Source organism: Chelonia mydas, chromosome 13 (genome assembly GCF_015237465.2).
Source record: "Chelonia mydas isolate rCheMyd1 chromosome 13, rCheMyd1.pri.v2, whole genome shotgun sequence".
NCBI lineage: Eukaryota > Metazoa > Chordata > Testudines > Cheloniidae > Chelonia > Chelonia mydas.
Window position 1 is genome coordinate 36947275 of NC_051253.2, and position 25630 is coordinate 36972904.

The 25630-nt window shown below is 43.5% G+C and overlaps 2 protein-coding genes across 2 annotated transcripts; both read right to left on the bottom strand.

Moving 5' to 3' along the window:
- Positions 1–612: 612 nt before the first annotated feature.
- Positions 613–6046, bottom strand: LOC102930468 (olfactory receptor 12D3-like). Its single transcript, XM_027818025.3, has 3 exons — positions 5364–6046; positions 5185–5191; positions 613–876 (listed from the first exon to the last, which is right to left on the bottom strand). The coding sequence occupies exons 1-3, from the start codon at positions 6032–6034 to the stop codon at positions 613–615; spliced, it is 942 nt and encodes a 313-aa protein (XP_027673826.2). The 5' UTR covers positions 6035–6046.
- A 15001-nt stretch (positions 6047–21047) lies between these two features.
- On the bottom strand, positions 21048–21995 carry LOC114018415 (olfactory receptor 11A1-like). The gene has a single exon (XM_027817991.2). It carries the CDS (start codon positions 21993–21995, stop codon positions 21048–21050), a length of 948 nt encoding a protein of 315 aa, XP_027673792.2.
- Positions 21996–25630: the final 3635 nt, after the last annotated feature.

Here is a 25630-nt window from a genome sequence, read left to right on the forward strand (position 1 = left end):
ACCAGTGCACAACTAGTGTCAGTGGTGAATTCTCTTTTACTTGAAGTATTTAACCCATGATTTGAGGACTTCAGTTACTCTGCCAGAGGTTAGGGGTCTATTACAGGAGTGGATGAGTGAGGTTCTGTGGCCTGCAATGTACAGGTGGTTAGACCAGATGATCACAGTGGTCCCTTCTGACTTACAAGGTTTCAGAGTAGCAGCTGTGTTAGTCTGTATCCACAAAAAGAAAAGGAGGACTTGTGGCACCTTAGAGACTAACAAATTTATTTGAGCATAAGCTTTCGTGAGCTACAGCTTACTTCATCGGATGCATTCCGATGCATTGATCGGATGCCACAAGTCCTCCTTTTCTTTATGACTTTAAAGTCTCCCTTGCTATTAACCTCCATTCTTGCTATTAACCTCCATTGCTATTAACCTCTCCCTTGCTATTAACCTCCATTCTCCAGTTTAGGAAGGTTCTCTACAGCCTATTTCCCAGTGCCCAATGCACAGTGATTCCCTGCACATTAATGGCCAGCTCCCAGTGCACAATAGACTCAACGAGAGAAAGCACATTACCCACTCTCATTCTCAGCATCAGAGACAGAGAAAAACATTCAGTTTTTTTCATGTTCTTCCAGGGAACAGTTTTCTTCCTACCACTTTCCTCAGGGCAGATTTCACCTCCCGGTTCCTCAGGGTGTAGATCAGGGGGTTCAGGACAGAGGTGATGATGCTGTACATGAGGGTGGCTATCATGTCCCTCTCCTGGGAACCCCCCTGAGAGGGCAGTACATAGTTAAAGATAACAGGCACGTAGAGTAAAGTCACCACCGTGAGGTGGGAGGTGCAGGTGGAGAAGGCCTTCCGCCTGTTCTCCCGTGACTGTACCTTCAGGAGGAATCATAGAATCATAGAATAACAGAGTTGGAAGGGACCTCTGGAGGCCATCTAGTCCAACCCCCTGCCCAGAGCAGGACCAATCCCAACTAAATCATCCGAGCCAGGGCTTTGTCAAGCCTGATCTTAAAAACTTCTAGGGAAGGGGATTCCACCACCTCCCTAGGTAATGCATTCCAGTGTTTCACCACCCTCCTAGTGAAAAAGTTTTTCCTAATATCCAACCTAAATCTCCCCCCCTGCAACTTGAGACCATTACTCCTTGTCCTGTCATCTGCTATCACTGAGAATAGTCCAGATCCATCCTCTTTGGATCCACCTTTCAGGTAGTTAAAAGCAGCTATCAAATCCCCCCTCATTCTTCTCTTCTGTAGACTAAACAATCCCAGTTCCCTCAGCCTCTCCTCATAAGTCATGTGTTCCAGACCCCTAATCATTTTTGTTGCCCTTCGCTGGACCCTCTTCAATTTCTCCAGATCCTTCTTGTAGTGTGGGGCCCAAAACTGGACACAGTACTCCAGATGAGGCCTCACCAGTGTCGAATAGAGGGGAACGATAAGGTCCCTTGATCTGCTGGCAATGCCCCTACATATACGTCCCAAAATGCCATTGGCCTTCTTGGCAACAAGGGCACACTGCTGACTCATATCCAGCTTCTCGTCCGCTGTCACCCCTAGGTCTTTCTCTGCAGAACTGCTGCTTAACCATTCAGTCCCTAGTCTGTAGCGGTGCATTGGATTCTTCCGTCCTAAGTGCAGGACTCTGCACTTGTCCTTGTTGAACCTCATCAGATTTCTTTTGGCCCAATCCTCCAATTTGTCTAGGTCTCTCTGTATCCTATCCCTACCCTCCAGCGTATCTACCACTCCTCCCAGTTTAGTGTCATTGGCAAACTTGCTGAGGGTGCAATCCACACCATCCTCCAGATCATTAATGAAGATATTGAACAAAACTGGCCCCAGGACCAACCCTTCGGGCACTCCGCTAGATACCGGCTGCCAACTAAACATGGAGCCATTGATTACTACCCGTTGAGCCCGACAATCTAGCCAACTTTCTACCCACCTTATAGTGCATCCATCCAGCCCATACTTCTTTAACTTGCTGACAAGAATGCTGTGGGAGACCGTGTCAAAAGCTTTGCTAAAGTTGAGGAATAACACGTCCACTGCTTTCCCTTCATCCACAGAACCAGTTATCTCGTCATAGAAGGCAATTAGATTAGTCAGGCATGACTTGCCCTTGGTGAATCCATGCTGACTGTTCCTGATCATTTTCCTCTCCTCTAAGTGCTTCAGAATTGATTCCTTGAGGAAATGCTCCATGATTTTTCCGGGGACTGAGGTGAGGCTGACTGGCCTGTAGTTCCCAGGATCCTCCTTCTTCCCTTTTTTAAAAGATTGGCACTACATTAGCCTTTTTCCAGTCATCCGGGACTTCCCCAGATCGCCATGAGTTTTCAAAGATAATGGCCAATGGCCCTGCAATCACATCCGCCAATTCCTTTAGCACTCTCGGAAGCAACGCATCCGGCCCCATGGACTTGTGCACGTCCAGTTTTTCTAAATAGTCCCGAACCACTTCTTCCTTCACAGAGGGCTGGCCACCTCCTCCCCATGCTGTGCTGCCCAGTGCAGTAGTCTGGGAGCTGACCTTGTTCGTGAAGACAGAGGCAAAAAAAGCATTGAGTAGATTTGCTTTTTCCACATCCTCTGTCACTAGGTTGCCTCCCTCATTCAGTAAGGGGCCCACACTTTCCTTGGCTTTCTTTTTATTGCCAACATACCTGAAGAAACCCTTCTTGTTACTCTTAACATCCCTCGCTAGCTGCAACTCCAGGTGTGATTTAGCCTTCCTGATTTCATTCCTACATACCCGAGCAATATTTATATACTCATCCCTACATACCCGAGCAATATTTATATACTCATCCCTGGTCATTTGTCCAATCTTCCACTTCTTGTAAGCCTCTTTTTTGTGTTTAAGATCAGCAAGGATTTCACTGTTAAGCCAAGCTGGTCGCCTGCCATATTTACTATTCTTTCTAGACATCGGGATGGTTTGTCCCTGTAACCTCAATAAGGATTCTTTAAAATACAGCCTGCTCTGCTGGACTCCTTTTCCCTTCATGTTATTCTCCCAGGGGATCTTGCCCATCAGTTCCCTGAGGGAGTCAAAGTCTGCTTTTCTGAAGTCCAGGGTCCATATTCTGCTGCTTTCCTTTCTTCCTTGTGTCAGGATCCTGAACTCGACCATCTCATGGTCACTGCCTCCCAGGTTCCCATCCACTTTTGCTTCCCCTACTAATTCTTCCCAGTTTGTGAGCAGCAGGTCAAGAAGAGCTCTGCCCCTAGTTGGTTCCTCCAGTACTTGCACCAGGAAATTGTCCCCTACAGTTTCCAAAAACTTCCTGGATTGTCTGTGCACCGCTGTATTGCTCTCCCAGCAGATATCAGGATGATTGAAGTCGCCCATGAGAACCAGGGCGTGCGATCTAGTAGCTTCTGCGAGTTGCCGGAAGAAAGCCTCGTCCACCTCATCCCCCTGGTCTGGTGGTCTATAGCAGACTCCCACCATGACATCACCCTTGTTGCTCATGCTTCTAAACTTAATCCAGAGACTCTCAGGTTTTTCTGCAGTTTCATACTTGAGCTCTGAGCAGTCATACTGCTCCCTTATATACAGTGCAACTCCCCACCTTTTCTGCCCTGCCTGTCCTTCCTGAACAGTTTATACCCATCCATGACAGTACTCCAGTCATGCGAGTTATCCCACCAAATCTCCGTTATTCCAATCACATCATAATTCCCTGACTTTGCCAGGACCTCCAGTTCTCCCTGCTTGTTTCCCAGGCTTTGTGCATTTGTATATAGGCACTTGAGATAACCCGCTGATCGCCCCTCGTTCTCAGTATGAGGCAGGAGCCCTCCCCTCTCACACGCTCCTGCTCGTGCTTCCTCCTAGTATCCCACTTCCCCACTTACCTCAGAGCTTTGGTCTCCTTCCCCTGGTGAACCTAGTTTAAAGCCCTCCTCACTAGGTTAGCCAGCTTGCTCGCGAAGATGCTCTTCCCTCTCTTCGTTAAGTGGAGCCCGTCTCTGCCTAGCACTCCTCCTTCTTGGAACACCATCCCATGGTCGAAGAATCCAAAGCCTTCTCTCCGACACCACCTGCGTAGCCATTCGTTGACTTCCACGATTCGACGATCCCTACCCCGGCCTTTTCCTTCCACGGAGAGGATGGACGAGAACACCACTTGTGCCTCATACTCCTTTATCCTCCTTCCCAGAGCCACGTAGTCCGCAGTGATCCGCTCAAGGTCATTCTTGGCAGTATCATTGGTGCCCACGTGGAAAAGCAGGAAGGGGTAGTGGTCCGAGGGCTTGATGAGTCTTGGTAGACTCTCCGTCACATCGCGAATCTTAGCCCCTGGCAAGCAGCAGACTTCTCTGTTTTCCCGGTCAGGGCGGCAGATAGATGACTCAGTCCCCCTGAAGAGAGAGTCCCCGACCACCACCACCCGCCTCCTTCTCTTGGGAGTGGTGGTCGTGGAACCCCCAACCTTAGGACAGTGCATCTCATGCCTTTCAACTGGTGGAGTCTCCTTCTGCTCCCTTCCCCCAGACGTATCATCTGGGCCACTCCCCGCAATGTTACCTTTGGAGAGAACATGAAAACGGTTACTTACCTGTATCTGCGTTGCTGGTACATGGACGTTCCCCCTTCTTCTTCTGGGGGAACCAAAACATGTTGCCAAATTTCTTCACCGTCCTCCTGTCCACGCTGCGCAGCCTGCTCTGAATCTTCAGAACCTTGTGCCTGTAGAAGCATATCCTGACGTCTGTCCAGGAAATCTTCAGTTTCTCTTATACAACACAGGGTCGATACCTGTTGCTCCAGACCTTGAACGTTCTCTTCCAATATGGAGACCAGCTTGCACTTTGTACACATAAAGTCGCTTCTGTCCTCTGGAAGAAAGACAAACATGGCACATCCAGTGCAGGTCACAACAGCTGAACACTCCCAATCCATATTACCTTCCTACTATGAGCTTCCTCAGGAGATGCAGTAATTACTCAGAGAAGTCGTTAGGGTGTAAGCCTCAGTGGGCTCACCCCAGGCGAACTCCCAGGCAAACTCCAGCTGTTTGCTGCTCTGCTGTCCCCCGCTGATCAGCTGGTTCCCCTCCGCTCAGCTGGTTCGTGGAGCGCCGGCTTTTTTAAACAGCCAGGCTCACCTGAAACAAAACACTCCCAACTCCCGCCCTTTTCAGCCAACCAATCAAGCACTCGCTCAAACTTTCAAGCTGCCCTCACTACAAACACTCCCATCCTCTCACCAAACACACACTCAGATACCCAGATACTCACCAACACAGATCTCAGGCTAACTTCTGCTGTTTGCTGCTCTGCTGTCCCCCGCTGCTCAGCTGGTTCCCCGCCGCTCAGCTGGTTCGCGGAGCGCCGGCTTTTTTAAACAGGAGGAAGGAGATGATGTACAGGTAGGAGAGGAGTGTTAGTATGAATGGACCTATCACAATGCCTCCGGTGACGATGTTGAGGAGGCTCAGGTTGAGGCAGGTGCTGCTGCAGGCCAGGCTCAGCAGTGGTTTTATGTCACAGAAGAAGTGGTGGACATGGTTGGGGCCACAGAAATGCAGCTGGGAGGTCATGACCGTGTGCATCAGGGCATTCAGGAAACCACTGGACCAGGTGGCTGCTGCCAGGAGCAGGCAGACCTGTGTGCTCATGACCAGCCTGTAACGCAGTGGGTTGCAGATGGCCACATAGCGGTCGTAGGCCATGATGGCCAACAGCACGGCTTCGCTGCTGCCAAGGAAGTGGAAGAAATGGAGCTGGACCAGGCAGCCTGTGAAGGAGATGATCTGGTGTCTCAAGAGGAAGCCAGCCAGCATTTTGGGCATGGTCACCGTGGAGTAGCAGATGTCTAGGCAGGAGAGGTTGCCCAAGAAGAAGTACATGGGGGTGTGGAGCCGGGGCTCGGCCAGCACCACGGCCATGATAGCCCCATTCCCCACCACGGTGGCCATGTATGGAAGAAGGAAGAGAGCGAAAAGGAAGCACTGCAGCTCCTGGAGGTTGGTCAGGCCCAGGAGGATGAACTCGCCCACTTCTGTCTGGTTCTCCATCACTGCAGGGGGAACAGGAAATGCCAGAATAGAAAGAAATGCAGCAATCCCCATGTTTTTTTATTTCTATACACACCTTCCATCTAAGGGCCACACAGTGCCTGCCAGTTATTAATTAATCCTTCCCATGGCTGCTGTGGGGTAACATCCCAATTTCACAGATGAAGTAATGGGGGCTAAGAGGGATAATGTGTGGTGTATATTTATATCTACATTGTGGTATTGAGGACTGTACTGGGATTGCAAGGTATCACTTTAAGTGTGTTTGTGTCTGTGTGTGTGGGGGGGTGTTTTTCTTATCATGCTCACATGCTTGTGCCTCTCTGCCTCAGGGAGCAGCCTGTTTTCTCTCTTTGTTTTTGGATTTTTGCATGTAGTCCTTCTACATTCTAAGAAATAAAATAGTGTTATGTTGCAACCTAAAAAAGCTGGCTAAGGAGGTCACTGGATATCTAATATTGATTTTCCTTAACTTTGGGACACTGGGTTAGTTCCAGAAGACTGAAAGAAATCTAATGATGGGCCCATTCTTAAAAAAGGATAAACGGGATGACCCAAGTAACTATAGGTATCTCAGTCTGACATAATTTCCAGGCATGGAGTGGCTAATACAAGACTTGATTAATAAATAATTAAAGGAGTATAGCATAATTAATTTGAATCCATGTGGGTTTATGGAAAATAACATCGATAGATAGCACCGTTTTGGCTGATAAAAGAAATAGAGTTCATGCAATATATTTAGACTTCTGTAAAGTGTTTGATCTGGTAATGTATGACAATTTGATTTAAAAAATTGAAAGAGACAAAATTAGTATAGCATACATTATATGGGTTACAAACTGGCTAAATGATAGGTGTCAGAATCTCACAATAAACAGGAAATCATGATCAAACAGGTGTATTTTTAATGGGATCCCGCAGGGCTCAATTCTTGTCCATATGCTACTGAACATTTTTATCAATGACCTAGAAGAAAACATAAAGTTTTCAGATGACACAAAAGTTGCATGTTTTAATTTAATAATGATTCAAGATTGTCAAATAACAGGCTCAAATGGCATTATTAATAGAAGATTATTAATCAAAGTTTAATACAGTACTATGAAGAATACAGAAAGTATAGACACTTTACCATCCCCTGTAGATGATGAAGAGAAGTCAGTTTGGGCCCTTTCTCTGTACCTGATGGAATGCTGACAGTATTCATACCGACTCTAACTTTTCTTTTATAGGTTGTGAGACAACTAAACTCCCTTCCTGGGGGGAAAATCCTTTCCCAAGCTTAACTCCACCATGTGTTCTGTTTTCCTAATTACTGATAGACTGTCTTTTATGGTTCTCAGTTTACCTGAGTGGCGAGTAAAATGTAATCTCTAACCTGGACATTATGACTAAGAGCTGTGACAACCAACAGTTCTCAATGAGTTAAAAACATCTTTCAGTGGGTCATTACTTTCCTCCATGACAGAACCCTGTGCAATTACAAGTATCCCTTATCAACCATCCACTTTTCTTTATAACATACATTTGTAGACACTTTGATTAGTTTGAGGGGTCCTTTCCCTGGGCACGTGGTCTGTAGGGTCTTTTCCCTGGACACCTGGTCTGTATTAGTAAAGACAGGGTAAAAATGTTACGCACATTCCATTGTAGAGACCATTTTCCCTTCACCCATCAGGTTAAATTGAAGGACAGGGAACTTTTTTTAGTTGAAATATATATAGGACAATAAATGTATAGATACAAAAAATGTAAAAGGTTGTTGTCTAGCCTGTAAAAGAATTCTCAGGGTTTAACATACAAAAATCATAAAAAGGGGGATTGTAAATAATGAAGAGGACAGGTCGCTCATACCGAGTCATCTGGATCAGTTTACAAACTGGGTGCATTTTTAAGTTGCAAAGTCAAGCCTGGTGGTATACAGTTGCCATGCAGCCATAACTCTGCCCCTTGTTCATCCATCCTATGCACTGAACAGAACAGATCTCTTGTGGAACAAAACAGCATATGATCACGCAATGAAAGAGTGTATCATAATGCATACGCACAAGGGGGCAGAGGTAAGATTACACGGAAGCTGTAGAACCTGGCATTTCCCAGCTGCTGTGTATAGTATTTGACTTTGCAACTTAAATAATGTTCTTTTGTGCATTAATTCTTATTCTGTGCAGCTATAAGAGCCCCCCTTCATGCCTTCTCAGCAAGGTTTAATCCTGAACCCCGAGCTCTTATCACTTACACTACACAATAAACTACATGAGCTGTCAGCAGACAGCTGCTAGTCAAGAGATCAGGGGAATGGGAGAAGACAGGAGCTTCCCACTAGCTCATCTGCATTGGGCTGCTCTTTCTACTCTACTGTGGATCCAACAGATGTAGGGCAACTGTGACTTAGCCAGGGAGCTGCTGGGTGCTAAATATGGTTTATGGGCTGGAAGTTAGGCATCCATGTCCCTGTGACTATCAATATGAGGCTGGCACCGAGAGCACTTAGGCCTTTTTGAAAGTCCCAGCCTATAAGCTTTTCTCAGTTTTGGGGGGTTATCTAATTCCACATATCAGGGTAGTTTCTTTTGGTTCCTATGATTGAACATCTTGGCCATGGAATCAACTTCCTGAAGGCAATGAATGCATCAGATCTGTCTGTCTGACAGCCCCTCTTTGCATGTTGTCCCCCATATCCTCCTCCCTTAGTCCCCCACACTCCCTTCTCTCAAACGAAAGTGTAACAGAAAGAAAACAAGCCTTGATGAGAGGGCAATGTGAGAGAAGGACGTTATCCACATGCTGCCTTCAGCAAGGCTGTTGCAAACGAAGAGTAACTCTGCTCACTGTGTTGGAGGCCAGATAAGAAGGAAAGAAAGAAAGAAAGAAAGAAAGAAAGAAAGAAAGAAAGAAAGAAAGAAAGAAAATCCAATTATTTTACCTATGGAAACACCTATGGCCCCATTGTGCTAGAGACAATCCCTGCCCTGAAGAACCAGCCTAAACAAACAAAACTGAGAAAGGGGAAACAAATTTTCCAAGGTCTTACACCAGCTAGTCATGGCAGAAGTGGGGAACAGACCCCAGCTGTCCTGATTTGTAACCCTGTGCTCTACTCACTGAGCCAGGCTGTCTTACAAGCATTGGCTGTTATGGCTACTTGCCTTTGTGGAGTCAGAAGCTTTTCAAAGGAGTCTGAAGCAGTTTGAAAATCTTACCCTTGGTGACTCTTTCATGCTGTTTTCTTAGAGCTCAGCCAGGGAGGTTTTGGTCCTCCTTGTAATGGAAACAATAACAATCGCTGGCATGAAAGGGCACTGAGGAGAAATAGTAGGAATCTCTGTCTGTTCAGAAAGGAAGAGATATGTGATCTCTTACTGACTTGAATATCAGGACGGTTGTGCTGAATCTGTGGAACAAATGGGCCTTTTTATCATATTCACACCACAGGGGGAAAACAATTTCGATTTTCTGGATGGCTCCCCTGGGGCAGAATGTCCGAACAACATGAGGGTTACTGGTCTGTGAATAACAAGCCAAGCGTTCCCTACAGAGATGAAAGTCAAACATTATTGTGCGGACAAGAACTGCTGGGAAAATAAGTAAGCAAAGCAGTGATCCTAAGGGAATTAAACGCTCATATCTCTTTGAATATATTTGAATATCCCAATCTAAAAAAATAAGACACTGGTTTGCAAATATTGTGCTTGCTTTCTTTCTTTCTTTCTTTCTTTCTTTCTTAAAACTACTGAATTTGGTCCACTGTGATTCTGTACGTAGTTCCTTATGATTCCTGATCCCATTCGGCCATGGAGGGTTAAAACAGATGTAGCAAATTAGATGCAGTTTGCAGAGGGTTATAGTATCTATGAACACTCTGGCTGAAACCCCATCATGGTCCAGTGGTGACATGAAGGAAGCAGAAATTATTATTTTTTAAATGGAAAAATGAGGCAGTTGGTAGCAATCGATGTAAATTGGAAGTTCTGAATGTGGAAATTTGATGAGGAAATCTAAATACATCAGGAAAGAAATTAGAGCAGAGAATAGGAGAGAAGTGATTTTCCATCTGTAGACTTCATTGGGGAGATCAATATTTGAATTCTGCCTACAGTTCTGGCTGGAGTGCATATTTTTAAAGGGATGTTGAAAATCTAGAGAGAATTTTATAATTGGGGTAAAATCACAAAGGAAATGGTGACAGGTTTCAGAGTGGTAGTTGTGTTAGTCTGTATCAGCAAAAACAATGACGAGTCCTTGTGGCACCTTAGAGACAAACAAATTTATTTGGGCATATGCTTTCATGGGCTACAACCCACTTCATCAGATGCATGGAGTGGAAAATACAGGAGCAGGTATAAATACATGAAAAGATGGGAGTTGCCTTAGCAAGTCTGAGGTCAGTCTAACGAGACAATTCAATTAACATCAGGATACAAAGGGAGGGAAAATAACTTTTGTAGTGGTAATGAGAGTGGCCCTTTTCAAACAGCTGACAAGAAGGTGTGAGTAACAGTAGGGGGAAATTAGTATGGGGGAAATTAGGTTTAGGTTTTCTAATGACCCAACCACTCCCAGTCTTTATTCAGGCCAAATTTGATGGTCAATTTCATTGGGACCGCAGAAAGTTAATTGTGACAAAAAACATGTTATTATTATATAGTCTGGAAATCCATTTATCCAAGACTAGGTGAATGGCTGGAGGGAAAACCTGCCATTTATAAGGGCTGCATAACTGAGGGGTTTGTATATCATAGAATCATAGAATATCAGGGTTGGAAGGGACCTCGGGAGGTCATCTAGTCCAACCCCCTGCTCAAAGCAGGACCGATCCCCAATTAAATCATCCCAGCCAGGACTTTGTCAAGCCTGACCTTAAAAACTTCTAAGGAAGGAGATTCCACCACCTCCCTAGGTAACGCATTCCAGTGTTTCACCACCCTCCTAGTGAAAAAGTTTTTCCTAATATCCAACCTAAACCTCCCACACTGCAACTTGCGATTATTACTCCTTGTTCTGTCATCTGCTACTACTGAGAACAGTCTAGATCAATCCTCTTTGGAACCTTCCTTCAGGTAGTTGAAAGCAGCTATCAAATCCCCCCTCATTCTTCTCTTCTGCAGACTAAATAATCCCAGTTCCCTCAGCCTCTCCTCATAAATCATGTGCTCCAGTCCTCTAATCATTTTTGTTGCCCTCCGCTGGACTCTTTCCAATTTCTCCAGATCCTTCTTGTAGTGTGGGGCCCAAAACTGGACACAGTACTCCAGATGAGGCCTCACCAATGTCGAATAGAGGGGAACGATCACGTCCCTCGATCTGCTGGCAATGCCCCTACTTATACATCCCAAAATGCCATTGGCCTTCTTGGCAACAAGGGCACACTGTTGACTCATATCCAGCTTCTCGTCCACTGTAACCCTTAGGTCCTTTTCTGCAGAACTGTTGCCGAGCCATTCGGTCCCTAGTCTGTAGCGGTGCATTGGATTCTTCCGTCCTAAGTGCAGGATTCTGCACTTGTCCTTGTTGAACCTCATCAGATTTCTTTTGGCCCAATCCTCCAATTTGTCTAGGTCTCTCTGTATCTGTCAAGGTTCCTTCCCCACTCTGAACTCTAGGGTACAGATGTGGGGACCTGCATGAAAACCTTAAGCTTACTTTTACCAGCTTAGGTTAAAACTTCCCCAAGGTACAAACTATTTTACCCTTTGCCCCTGGACTTCCACTGCCACCACCAAACTTTATCTGGGTTCCTGAGAAAACGTAGTTTGGACACGTCTTTCCCCCCAAAATCCTCCCAACCCTTGCACCCCACTTCCTGGGGAAGGTTTGGTAAAAACCCTCACCAATTTGCATAGGTGACCACAGACCCAAACCCTTGGATCTTAGAACAATGAAAAAGCATTCAGTTTCCTTACAAGAAGACTTTTAATAGAAGAACAAAAAGAATCACCTCTGTAAAATCAGAATGGTAAATACCTTACAGGGTAATTAGATTCAAAACATAGAGAATCCCTTTAGGCAAAACCTTAAGTTACAAAAAAGACACACAGACAGGAATATTCATTCTATTCAGCACAGCTATTTTCTCAGCCATTTAGAGAAATCATAATCTAACACATACCTAGCTAGATTACTTACTAAGTTCTAAGGTTTCAGAGTAACAGCCGTGTTAGTCTTTATTCGCAAAAAGAAAAGGAGTACTTGTGGCACCTTAGAGACTAACCAATTTATTTGAGCATAAGCTTTCGTGAGCTACAACTCACTTCATCGGATGCACTTCTCCGATGAAGTGAGCTGTAGCTCATGAAAGCTTATGCTCAAATAAATTGGTTAGTCTCTAAGGTGCCACAAGTACTCCTTTTCTTTTTACTAAGTTCTAAGACTCCATTCCTGTTCTGTCCCCGGCAAAAGCATCACACAGACAGACCCAGACCCTTTGTTTTTCTCCCTCCTCCCAGCTTTTGAAAGTATCTTGTCTCCTCATTGGTCATTTTGGTCAGGTGCCAGGGAGGTTACCTTTAGCTTCTTAACCCTTTATAGGTAAGAGGATTTTTCCTCTGGCCAGGAGGGATTTTAAAGGGGTTTACCCTTCCCTTTATATTTATGACAGTATCCTATCCCTACCCTCCAGCATATCTACCTCTCCTCCCAGTTTAGTGTCATCTGCAAACTTGCTGAGGGTTATCCCACCAAGTCTCTGTTATTCCAATCACATCATAATTCCTTGACTTTGCCAGGACTTCCAGTTCTCCCTGCTTTTTTCCCCGGCTTCGTGCATTTGTCTATAGGCACTTGAGATAACCCGCTGATCGCCCCTCTTTCTCAGTATGAGGCAGGAGCCCTCCCCTCTCGTACTCCTGCTCACGCTCCTGCTCGTGCTTCCTCCCGGTATCCCACTTCCCCACTTACCTCAGGGCTTTGGTCTCCTTCCCCTGGTGAACCTAGTTTAAAGCCCTCCTCACTAGGTTAGCCAGCCTGCTTGCGAAGATGCTCTTCCCTCTCTTCGTTAGGTGGAGCCCATCTCTGCCTAGCACTCCTCCTTCTTGGAACACCATCCCATGGTCAAAGAATCCAAAGCCTTCTCCCTGACACCACCTGCGTAGCCATTCGTTGACTTCCACGATTCGACGGTCTCTACCCCGGCCTTTTCCTTCCACGGGGAGGATGGATGAGAACACCACTTGCGCCTCAAACTCCTTTATCCTTCTTCCCAGAGCCACGTAGTCTGCAGTGATCCGCTCAAGGTCATTCTTGGCAGTATCATATCTCTTAATACGGATCATAAGATGTCACTGATAGGAGACACATTCTGCAGCTACCAGACAACCAAAGCAGTACAATTGTACAATACAGCCCCCAACAGAAATGGTTCCATCCCCAGTCAGAGACTGTCCAGCATCCTGGGCAGGATGGTGGAGGTAAAGCAGGTCTCCAAGTAGACAAGTTCCCCAGGAAGCAGTACATGGGGTTGTGAAGGTGCCGATCAGCCACAGCTAGCACAATGATGAGGATGTTCTGAGCCATGGTCATGACATATATCACTAGAAACAGTAAAACTTGCAAGTTTATGGAGATTCCCGAATCCCAGGAGGATGAATTGAATGATGAATTTCAATTGTGCCCTTCCTCTTTCTTTCTTTTGAAAAGGAAATTCCTCAAACTGACCCCCCGCCCCAACAAATGATTCTGGCTTCAGCAAATCAGTGTTGTTTGATGGAAAAAAGAAAAACATTTTGTCAAAAAATTCCTGAACATCTCTACTCCTTAAATCCACAAGCTCCTACTCCCCCCCACCCAACCCACCTACACACACATTGCATGCCTACATTAAAGTTATCACTGATTTAGCAGAGAAGGGATCGAAGGTAGAATTAAACCTGGGAAGGTTTTATCAGGGTATTACTATATCCCATCTCCAAGGCATCATCAGTGATCTACAACCCATCATGGACAACGATCCCCCACTTTCACAGGCCTTGGGAGGCAGGCCAGTCCTCGCCAAAAACAACCCGCAAACCTGAAGCATATTCGCATCAGCAGCTACACACTGCACCATAGTGACTCTAACTCAGGAACCAATCCATGCAACAAACCTCGATGCCAGCTCTGCCCACATATCTACACCAGCAACACCATCACAGGACCTAACCCGATCAGCCACACCATCACCGGTGCATTCACCTGCACGTCCACCAATGTAATATACGCCATCATGTGCCAGCAATGCCCCTCTGCTATGTACATCGGCCAAACTGGACAGTCCCTACGTAAAAGGATAAATGGACACAAATCAGATATTAGGAATGGCAATATACAAAACGCTGTAGGAGAACACTTCAACCTCCCTGGGCTCATAATAGCAGATTTCAAGGCAGCCATCCCGCAGCAAAAGAACTTTGGGACCAGACTTAAAAGAGAAGCTGCTGAGCTTCAGTTCACTTGCAAATTGGACACCATCAGCTCAGGGTTAAACACAGACTGTGACTGGCTCGCCAGCTACAAAAGCAGTTTCTCCTCCCTTGGTGTTCAGACCTCCGCTGCTAGAAGAGGGCCTCATCCTCCCTGATTGAACTAACCTTGTTATTCCTAGCCTGATTCTTGCTTGCATATTTATACCTGCCTCTGGAAATTTCCACTACATGCATCCTATGAAGTAGGTATTCACCGATGAAAGCTTATGCTCCAATACGTCTGTTAGTCGATAAGGTGCCACAGGACTCTTGGCCGTTTTTGTATATCCCATCTTGACTGACCAGATTCTGGTCTCATTTATGGTTGAGTTAATCTTGATCAATATCACCTAAACCCAAGGAGTTACTCTGGATTGACACCAGTCTGATTAGGCTTGGCAGAATTTGATTTGTATTTTTCATAATTTTGACAGATATTTTAAGTACTTTTTCAATTTTTATTTATTTACATATTCACAGTTGTGGAAAATTTAGGGGGGCAGGTGTCAGACAATAGAGGAGGTCAGAATATAACTAATGACAGTAAATTCTGAGGTTTATGACTATAGCTTTAAACCTTTATAACTATTAAAACATAAATTGTCAATGTCACATGTCAAAATACACAAAGAAAAGATCCTCAAATGAGTCCTCAAGCAGCATTTTTCATACTTTGCATACCTGTAAATTTCCTCTATTATAGATGGAAATATTTTTTATCTGTTTGTGTGTGTACAGTGAAACTGAGGTTTAGGACATTTACCAATAGAAATCAAATCCTTCCAAGCCTAAGTGTAAATGTGATTAGAATGCAGTTGGCTCTTTCGTGCTTGAATTGACATATTCTGTATTGGAAATGAAGTGCAAACGGTTAGAATTAGTTCCAGTATCCATCCAATCCATTTATGGATTCATAGAATCTAAGGACAGAAGCGAACCATGGTATTTATGTAGTCACATGTCCTGTGTAATAAACGTCGTAGGACTTCCCTGAAATAACTTCTTATTGAACAAGAGCTGATCTCTTAGGAAAAAACAAAACAAAACATCCATTCTTGTTTAAAAATTGACAGTGACAGAGAATCCACCAGAACCTCTCGTAAGTTGTCCCAATGATTAATTACCCACAGTATTAGAAATTTACAATTTATTTTGTCTTAATTTGTCTAGATTCAACTTCCAGCCATGGGATTTTTATAAGAACATAAGAACATAAGAATGGTCATACTTGGTCAGACCAAAGGTCCATCCAGATCCAGTATCCTGTCTGCCAACAGTGGCCAATGCCAGCTGCCCAGAGGGAGTGAACCTAACAGGTAATGATCAAGTGATCTCTCTCCTGCCATCCATCTCAACCGTCTGACAAACAGAGGCTAGGGACACCATTCCTTACCCATCCTGGCTAATAGCCATTAATGGACGTAACCTCCATGAATTTATCTAGTTCTCTTTTAAACCCTCTTATAGTCCTAGCCTTCACAACCTCCTCAGGCAAGGAGTTCCACAGGTTGACTGTATGCTGTGTGAAGAAGAACTTCCTTTTATTTGTTTTAAACCTGCTGCCCATTAATTTCATTTGGTGGCCCCTAGTTCTTATATTATGGGAACAAGTAAACAACTTTTCCTTATTCACTTTCTCCACACCACTCATGATTTTATATACCTCTATCATATCCCCCCTCAGTCTCTTCTTTTCCAAGCTGAAAAGTTCTAGTCTCTTTAATCTCTCCTCATATGGGACCTGTTCCAAACCCCTAATCATTTTAGTTGCCCATCTCTGAACCTTTTCTAATGCCAGTATATCTTTTCCGAGGTGAGGAGACCACATCTGTATGCAGTATTCAAGATGTGGGTGTACCATGGATTTATATAAGGGCAATATGATATTCTCCATCTTATTCTCTATCCCTTTTTTAATGATTCCTAACATCCTGTTTGCTTTTTTGACTGCCATTGCACACTGCGTGGACATCTTCAGAGAACTATCCACGATGATGCTAAGATCTCTTTCCTGATTAGTTGTAGCTAAATTAGCCCCCATCATATTGTATGCATAGTTGGGGTTATTTTTTCCAATGTGCATTACTTTACATTTATCCACATTGAATTTCATTTGCCATTTTGTTGCCCAATCACTTAGTTTTGTGAGATCTTTATGAAGTTCCTCACAGTCTACTTTGGTCTTAACTATCTTGAGCAGTTTATTATCATCTGCAAACTTTGCCACCTCACTGTTTACCCCTTTCTCCAGATCATTTATGAATAAGTTGAATTGGATTGGTCCTACGACTGATTTGTTGAACACCACTAGTTACCCCTCTCCATTCTGAAAATTTACCATTTATTCCTACCCTTTGTTCCCTGTCTTTTGACCAGTTCTCAATCTATGAAAGAATCTTCCCTCTTATCCCATGACAACTTAATTCACATAAGAGCCTTTGGTGAGGGATCTTGTCTCAGGCTTTCTGGAAATCTAAGTACACTATGTCCACTGAATCCCCCTTGCCCACATCTTTGTTGACCCTTTCAAAGAACTCTAATAGATTAGTAAGACATGATCTCCCTTTACAGAAACCATGTTGACTTTTCCCCAACAATTTATGTTCTTCTATGTGTCTGACAATTTTATTCTTTACTGTTGTTTCAACTAATTTGCCAGGTACTGACGTTAGACTTACGTTAGACTGTAATTGCCGGGATCACTTCTAGAGCCCTTTTTAAATATTGGCGTTACATTAGCTATCTTCCAGTCACTGGGTACAGAAGCTGCTTTAAAGGACAGGTTACAAATCATAGTTAATAGTTCCACAATATTACATTTGAGTTTTTTCGGAACTCTTGGGTGAATGCCTGCTAGATTGAAGAGCTCTCTATTAGCAAATATTTTTCCTTTTACAGGTACTTATAGACTGTGATCAAATCACCCCTTATCATTCTCTTTCTTAAGATAAATAGATGGAGCTCCTCGAGATTATCACTATAAGGCAGGTTTTCTAATCCTTTAATCATTCTCGTGGCTCTTCTTTGAATCCTCTCCAATTTAACAACATTCTTTTTTCAATGTGGACACCAGAAACGGACACAATATTCCATCACTGGCCACACTGGTGCAAAAAACAGAGGTAAAATAACCTCTTTCTTCCTTCCCAAGATTTCCCTGTTTATGCATCCAAAGATTGTATTAGCCCCTTTTGGCCAAAATGTCTCCACAGCATCAAAGCTGGGAGCTTGTGTTCTGCTGTTTATCCATCCTGGCACCTGGATCTTTTTTCAGAGTCACTGCTTCCCATGATAAAATCCCCCATCCTGTAAGTATGGTCTACATTCTTTGTTCTTAGATGTATAACTTTATATGTATCTGTATTAAAACACCTATTGTTTGCTAGTGCCCAGCTTACTAAGTGATCCAGATATCTCTGTGTCACTGACTTGTCGACTTCATTATTTACCACCTCCACAATTTTTGTGACATCAGCAAACTTTATCGGTGATGATATTATGTTCTCCTCCAGGTCATAGATGAAAATTATTCCCTATTTACAATTCCATTTTGAGACCTTTCAGTTAATCATTTATGAATGAATGAATAAAGAGAATTTTTAATATGATTTCCTCATTTTTTTACATATAATGATATTTCTTTGCTGCCAAACTACCCCAATGTCCAATAAATAACAATACACATTAAAAAAAACTAATATAAAAGTACACCAAATTATGTACTTTTAGTATTTACAGACCTGGGCTGAATTTTCCACCTTGCACTCTGTGCAACCTTTTCCACACCACGCATGATTTCTGTCACCAAGAACCAATATCTGCATGACCCCCCAAAAAATTAGCCCTGGTCTTAACACGAAATGTAGAAGTAAATGCACCTCTCTGGAAACTGAGTGATAGATACAGTTGCCCAAAAACTCATCAGACCAGGTTGTTGCATGGTTCTATTTGATTCATTGACATTATCCCATTTAAAGTAAGATGGCCACTGAGTGCTAATTACCCTGATTGGCCAGACCTAAAATACATGGAGATTTAGTCTCTCTCCCTTGAGTTAACCCAGATTAATTTATCTTCCTGTCATTAAACCCCGCTCAGTTCTTATAAATACAATCCTTTTTCTGAGAGCTGTTCTCAGGACTTCCTTGACCTCTTTGTTTCTCAAGCTGTTGAAGAGCAGATTGACCAGGGGAGTAAGGGTGGTGTAGAAGACAGAGAACATTTTGTGCAGGTCTCTAAGTTCATTGGTGTTGGGTAGCACATAGACAATAACGAGGGTCCCATAGAAAAATGAAATGACAGTGAGGTGGGAGGAGCAGGTGGAAAAGGCTTTTTGCTTCCCGCTAGTGGAAGGGATTCTCAGGATGGTGGAGATGATACAAATATAGGAAGTCAGGGTGAGTAGAAATGCTGGCAGGGTGTCTACAGAGGAGATGGGGGAACTCACCATATCAGCCAGGCTGGTGTCGCCACAGGAGACTTTAATCACTGGGGTGAACTCACAAAGGAAATGGTCAATGGTCAGAAAGTTGACAGTGACATCAGAAACATTCCTATTGTGCTAACTAGGAGTCCACTTGTCCAACAGCCTGGCATGAGCTGGAGGCAGAACCTGGCATTCATTTGGGCTGCATAATGCAGAGGTTCACATATCGCTAAATATCCGTCGTAAGACATCACGGCTAAAATGTAACATTCTGCTACTAACATGAAACCAAAACAATAAAATTGTATAAAGCACCCCCTGACAGAAATGGTTCTGTCCCCAGTCCAGAGAATTGCCAGCATCCTGGGCAGGATGGCTGAGCTGTAGCAGGTCTCCAAGCAGGACAAGTTCCCCAGGAAGAAGTACATGGGGGTGTGAAGGTGCTGATACACCACAACTAGCACAATGATGAGGGTGTTGCCGGTCATGGTCATAACAAAGATCACTGGAAACAGCAGGAAGAGAAGAACATGCAGTTCTGGGACATTCCCAAATCCCAAGATCCCAAATCCCTTGGTCATTTGGGAATGGCGCTAAGAACATAAGAATGGCCATGCCATGACAGAACATTGGTCCATCTAGCCTACTATCATGTCTTCTGACAGTGACCCATGCAAGATGTTTCAGAGGGAATGAACAGAACAGGGCAATTATTGAGTGATCTGTCCCCTATTCAACAGTCTCAGTATCTGGCAGTCAGAGATTTAGGAACATATGGAGCATGGGGTTGTGTTTCTGACCATTCTGGCTAATAACTATTGATGGAGCTAGCCTCCAAGGAATTATCTAGTTCTTTTTTGAACCCAGTTATTCTTTTGGCCTTCACAAAATCCTCTGGCAACAATTCCACAGGTTGACTGTGAGTTTTCTGAAGAAATACTTCCTTTTGTTTGTTTTAAACCTGCTGCCTATTAATTTCATTGGGTAAAATTCTTGTGTTATGTGAAGGGATAATTAACACTTCCTTATTCACCATCGCCACACCATTAATGGTTTTATGGACCTCTAACATACCCCTTAGTCATCTCTTTTCTAATCTGAACACCAGTCTCTTTAATTCTCCTCATATGGAAGCTGTCCCATACCCCTAATCATTTTTGTTGCCCTTCTCTGTACCTTTTCCAATTCTAATATATCTTTTTTTCAGATGGGGCAACTAGACCTGCAGGCAGTATTCCAGGTGTGTATGTACCATGGATTATATAGGGGCATTATGATATTTACTGCCTCATTGTCTATCCCTTGGTATTGTTTTGTCCCTTAATAAGCATAGCTGGCCATGAAGTTCAATAATGAATTTAGTGGCTCTTACAGTGTCCTTTGCATGGAATTGATCCATGGTACCAAAGTGTCAAATCCAACGAGCACCACTTTACTTACAATACTGCTTTCAAAAGCATGGGCAGGTGTTAAAGTCTGCTACCAACGCACTTTGAAAAATGGATATATCTTGCCCCCATTCCTATTAATTTTCATTCCTGAGGTTTACCCTCTTCATAGTATCCTAAGAATGGAGACTTCTGGCAGGGTCAAAAGTCTTAAGAATATTTTTTTTTAAATACACAAAAAAAGGAATAGGGGAAAACCATGTTAATATCACTTAATACCTGACGGCATTTTCATTGGACCAAGTGGTCACTTTTTACTTGGTTTGTTTTCCTGCAGGATGAGCAGTCAGAACCAGAACCCATTGTAAACCCCCATTTAGAACCAACATTTTTCAGGTTGGGCATTTTCCTTTTTTGGAATAAATAATGAAAAAAAAAAGTTTTGAAATTGTCCACAGAAGGGGGTGTGTGTATGTGGGGTGGGATGTGTGATTGGAATCATTCACCAGTTCTGCTAAACAGATCCCTGCTTTTGTTTAATTTGAGAAAGAGGGAAATTTTCCTAAGACTGAAACAATTAATGGAGAATCTAGTAAATACAAAGTAGAAAGACTTTGTGTTACATCACTAATAGCTATTCTCGGTAGGCCTAGATTTTCTTGGTAAATATCAATAAATGTCAATTTCACCATTCACAAAATGGTTCTATCCAGTGCTATAATTATATGATTCTATGATTTCAATCAATTTCTCAGAGTTTATTGGAAGACCCGACATTTCTGCCATGCTCTCCTCAGGGCCTCTTTGACCTTTTTGTTTCTCAGGCTGTAGATGAGGGGATTGATCAGGGGTGTCAAGACAGTGTAAAGGACAGAAACAAATTTGTTCAGGATTCTGAGTGCTCCAGTGTTTGGTAACATGTAGACAGTTATTAGAGTCCCATAATAAATTGTCACCATGATAAGATGGGAGGAGCAGGTGGAAAAGGCCTTTTGCTTGCCAGTGATGGAAGAGATTCTCAGGATGGTGGAGATGATATAAACATAAGATGCCAGGGTCAAAAGAAATGGTAGAATGATGTTTGTGGAAGAGAAGATGAGGGTTGCCAGATTAACCAGACCGGTGTCGCTGCAGGAGAGGTTAATCATTTGGGTGAGATCACAGAAGAAATTATCAATTTCATTAGGGCCACAGAAGGCTAATTGTGATACCAAATATATTATTATAGCAAGAATGATGAATGAACTTAGCCAAGATCCAGCTGTTAGCTGCATACAGAACCTGCCATTCATAAGTGTTGCATAGCGCAGAGGTTTACATATCGCTAAGTACCGATCATAAGACATCGAAACTAGCAGATAACACTCAACAGTCAATAGGACACCAAACCAATAAAACTGAACCATGCAGCCGGTAACAGAAACAGTTCTGTCCCCAGTCAGGAAACTGGCCATCATCCTGGGCACGATGGTTGAGGAGTAGCAGATTTCCAACCAGGACAAGTTCCCCAGGAAGAAGTACATGGGACTGTGAAGGTGCTGATCAACCACAACTAGCACAACAATGACCAAGTTTGCAGCCATGGTGACAATGTAGATACCTAGAAACAGCAAGAAGAACAGAATTTGCAGTCCAGGGAGATTCCCGAATCCCAGCAGGATGAATTCGGAGATAGACGTTTGATTTTCCCCTTCTCCTTTCTCCATTCTTCATCTGATTCAACTAGTGATTGAGAAAAAGTAATGATTAGTTAAGGAGTTTGTTGTACAATGCTGTGATTTCCCTCTATGTAATTCCTTACAAATTCAGTGTGCTATCTAAGATCAAAGTTTATAATCTCACCCAACTGAGGAACTGCTTCTCACCCAGGTATTGCACAGAGCTAAGAATAGAATTTCTCCACCACAGAGCAGCATCCCAACAAAAGAACAGCAACACAGTGTATTTGTGACTTTCCTACACCTGTTCTCAACTTCTTTCATTCACCAATTCATAGATTTACTGGCCAAAAGGTACCCTGAAATCATGTCGTCAGATGTCTACTACAAAAACACACCAAAGAATGTTCCTAGATAGACATGCACTCAGCTCAATTAATTGTTTATGGCTAAAACATATTTTCTAGGAAAGCAGGAGATTCATAGATGTCTAAGCAGAAAGATAGACAGAGGGATGTGAAAGGGGGTTGGTACAGGGATAGATAAAAAACAGGTACAGAGACTGTGACAGAGGCTTGACAGAGGGATAGATATAAGGGATTAGAAGCATGAATAAAGTGTTTATTAGAGAGCTCGATAGACAAGTGGGTGGCAGGCAGATCTCCTTGTCCTTCATCAATCTCTCTAGAAATAAATCATGATGAGATGCTAAGGTCCTTACTCAGGCAAAGCTCCCAGTGAGTGAAGACACTGACCAAGAGGAGTGTCCTTCAGTGTGAGGGCTGAGTTTGAGGATTTGCAATGAGATTGCTTACACTCACCTTTAATCCTCAGCTTGAAGCTGTGATCTTTCTATCGAAAGTGACTGGATCTGGCCTCACAGTCAGTCTTGTCCTTTCAGCTCCTAGGGAGATAGCTGTGTGTTGCTGTTGGGACGGGGTCTCTCTCCTGCTGCCCAGCATGCCTGTCAACATGACACAAATCCATAATGTCCCCTGCTCTGGATTCTTTCACCCTTTATTGGGGAAAGCAGCCTCCCCTTGGCCACCTCTGCTGCTGGGATCTCCCTTGGGCCCCCTGCTGGTGATCACTTAAAATTTTCTTCATAGGAAAATTAACACTGTGTATCATTTGTTAAAAGAGAATAACACCAAAGCTGATGGCATAGGAATGGGGTGAAGGGGTCCCCCTGGGATGAATTAATTAAAGGAGGGACGCCATATCCTTGTATAGAGAATAGGCAAAGTAGAGGCTGGTGGTAATGAGGAACAGTCTCTAGTAATAGAGTCACATTTAAAAACCACACTTGAAGGTAATCAACTGAATATTGATACAATGTAGAAGTGCTTATATACCAAGGCTAGAAGTCTAATTACTAAGATGGGTGAAAAGGAATGCCTGGCTTCAAGTGGGGGTATTGATATAATAGGCATCATGTTGTTGGTGGAAAGTTGGAGGAATGAGGATAATCAATGGGACACGTAGTACCAGGGTATAAAATATGTAGGAATGGCAGAGTAGATTACACGGGGACTGGGAGTGACATTATATGTTTAAAGCATGGAGTCAAATCATGTAAAAATCTTAAATGGATTCAACTCATAGAATCAATCATAGAATCATAGAATATCAGGGTTGGAAGGGACCTCAGGAGGTCATCTAGTCCAACCCCCTGCTCAAAGCAGGACCAATCAATCAACTAAATCATCCCAGCCGGGGCTTTGTCAAGCCTGACCTTAAAAACTTCTAAGGAAGGAGATTCCACCACCTCCCTAGGCAACCCGTTCCAGTGCTTCACCACCCTCCTAGTGAAAAAGTTTTTCCTAATATCCAACCTAAACCTCCCTCACTGCAACTTGAGACCATTACTCCTTGTTCTGTCATCTGCTACCACTGAGAACAGTCTCGATCCATCCTCTTTGGAACCCCCTTTCAAGTAGTTGAAAGCAGCTATCAAATCCCCCCTCATTCTTCTCTTCCGTAGACTAAACAATCCCAGTTCCCTCAGCCTCTCCTCATAAGTCATGTGTTCAGTCCCCTCACCATTTTTGTTGCCCTCCGCTGGACTCTTTCCAATTTTTCCACATCCTTCTTGTATTGTGGGGCCCAGAACTGGACACAGTACTCCAGATGAGGCCTCACCAATGTTGAATAGAGGGGAACGATCACGTCCCTCGATCTGCTGGCAATGCCCCTACGTATACATCCCAAAATGCCATTGGCCTTCTTGGCAACAGGGGCACACTGTTGACTCATATCCAGCTTCTCATTCACTGTAACCCCTAGGTCCTTTTCTGCAGAACTGCTGCCGAGCCATTTGGTCCCTAGTCTGTAGCGGTGCATGGGGTTCTTCCGTCCTAAGTGCAGGACTCTGAACTTGTCCTTGTTGAACCTCATCAGATTTCTTTTGACCCAATCCTCTAATTTGTCTAGGTCCCTCTGTATCCTATCCCTACCCTCCAGCGTATCTACCAGCGTATCATAGAATCTCTATGGATAGAAATTACATGCTTCAAGAATAAGTGTATAGAAGTGGGAATATACTACTGACCATCTGACGAACATGGTGACAGGGATGGTGAATTGCTAATGAAGCTTAGAGAGGCAACAAAATCAGAAAATACAAGTGGTCTGCAAGCAGAATGGGAAGTATTTAAAAATAGCATAATAGAGATTCAGATTAAATGTATATCCTAAATCAGAAAGGACAATAAGAAGACCAAAAGAATGCCACCATGGCTAAACAGCAGAGTAATGGAGGTCATTGGATGCAAAAAGGCATCCTGTAAAATTTGGAATCCAGTGCCAGTAAGAATAGTGGGAAGTAGCACAAAATCTGTCAGATTAAGTGTAAATGTACCATAACCAGGCCATAAAAGAATTTGAAAAGCAAATGCTGAAGACGAAAACAAACAAACAAACAAACAAACTATATATATGTAGATCAGAAGCGGGAAGCCTGCCCAAAAGGCAGTGGGGACATTAGATGACCAAGGTGTTAAAGGAGCACTCAAGGAAAACAAGGCCATTGCAGAGAACCTCAATGAACTTTTTGTGCTGGTCTTCACTGCAGAGGATGTGGGGGGAGATCCCCATCATCAGACATTCTTTTTTGGGCAACAAATCTGAAATAAGTTCCCACACTGATGTGTCAGTAGAAAAGGTTTTAGAACAAATTGATAAATGGAACAGTAATAAGTAACCAGGACCAGATGGGATTCATCCACAAATTCTGTAGCACCTCAGATATGAAATTGCAGATCACTAACTGTGTGAAATCAGCCTCTGTACAAGATGACTGGAAGGTAGGAAATGCAATACCAATTTTCAAAAATGGGGTGACCCTGGTAATGACAGGCTGGTAAGCCTACCTTCAATACCAGGAAAACTGGTTGAAATTATAGTAGAGAACAGAATTATCAGACATATAGGTGAACATGATTTGTTGGGGAAGAGTCTGTACACCTATTGTAAGGGGAAATCATGCCTCACCAATCTATTAGAATTCTTTGAGGGTGTCAACAAGCATGTGGATAAGGGTGATTCTGTTGATATAGGGTACCTGGAATTTCAGAAAACCTTTGACAAGATCCCTCAGCAGAGACTCTTAAGCAAAATAAGCAGTCATGGTATAAAAGGGGAGGTCTTCTCATGGATCAATGACAGGTTAAAAGACAGGAAAC

Excerpts from the sequence above, each read along its gene's own strand:
- LOC102930468 (XM_027818025.3), bottom strand. The coding sequence starts at position 6,034 with ATGGAGAACCAGACAGAAGTGGGCGAGTTCATCCTCCTGGGCCTGACC.
- LOC114018415 (XM_027817991.2), bottom strand. The coding sequence starts at position 21,995 with ATGGAGAAAGGAGAAGGGGAAAATCAAACGTCTATCTCCGAATTCATC.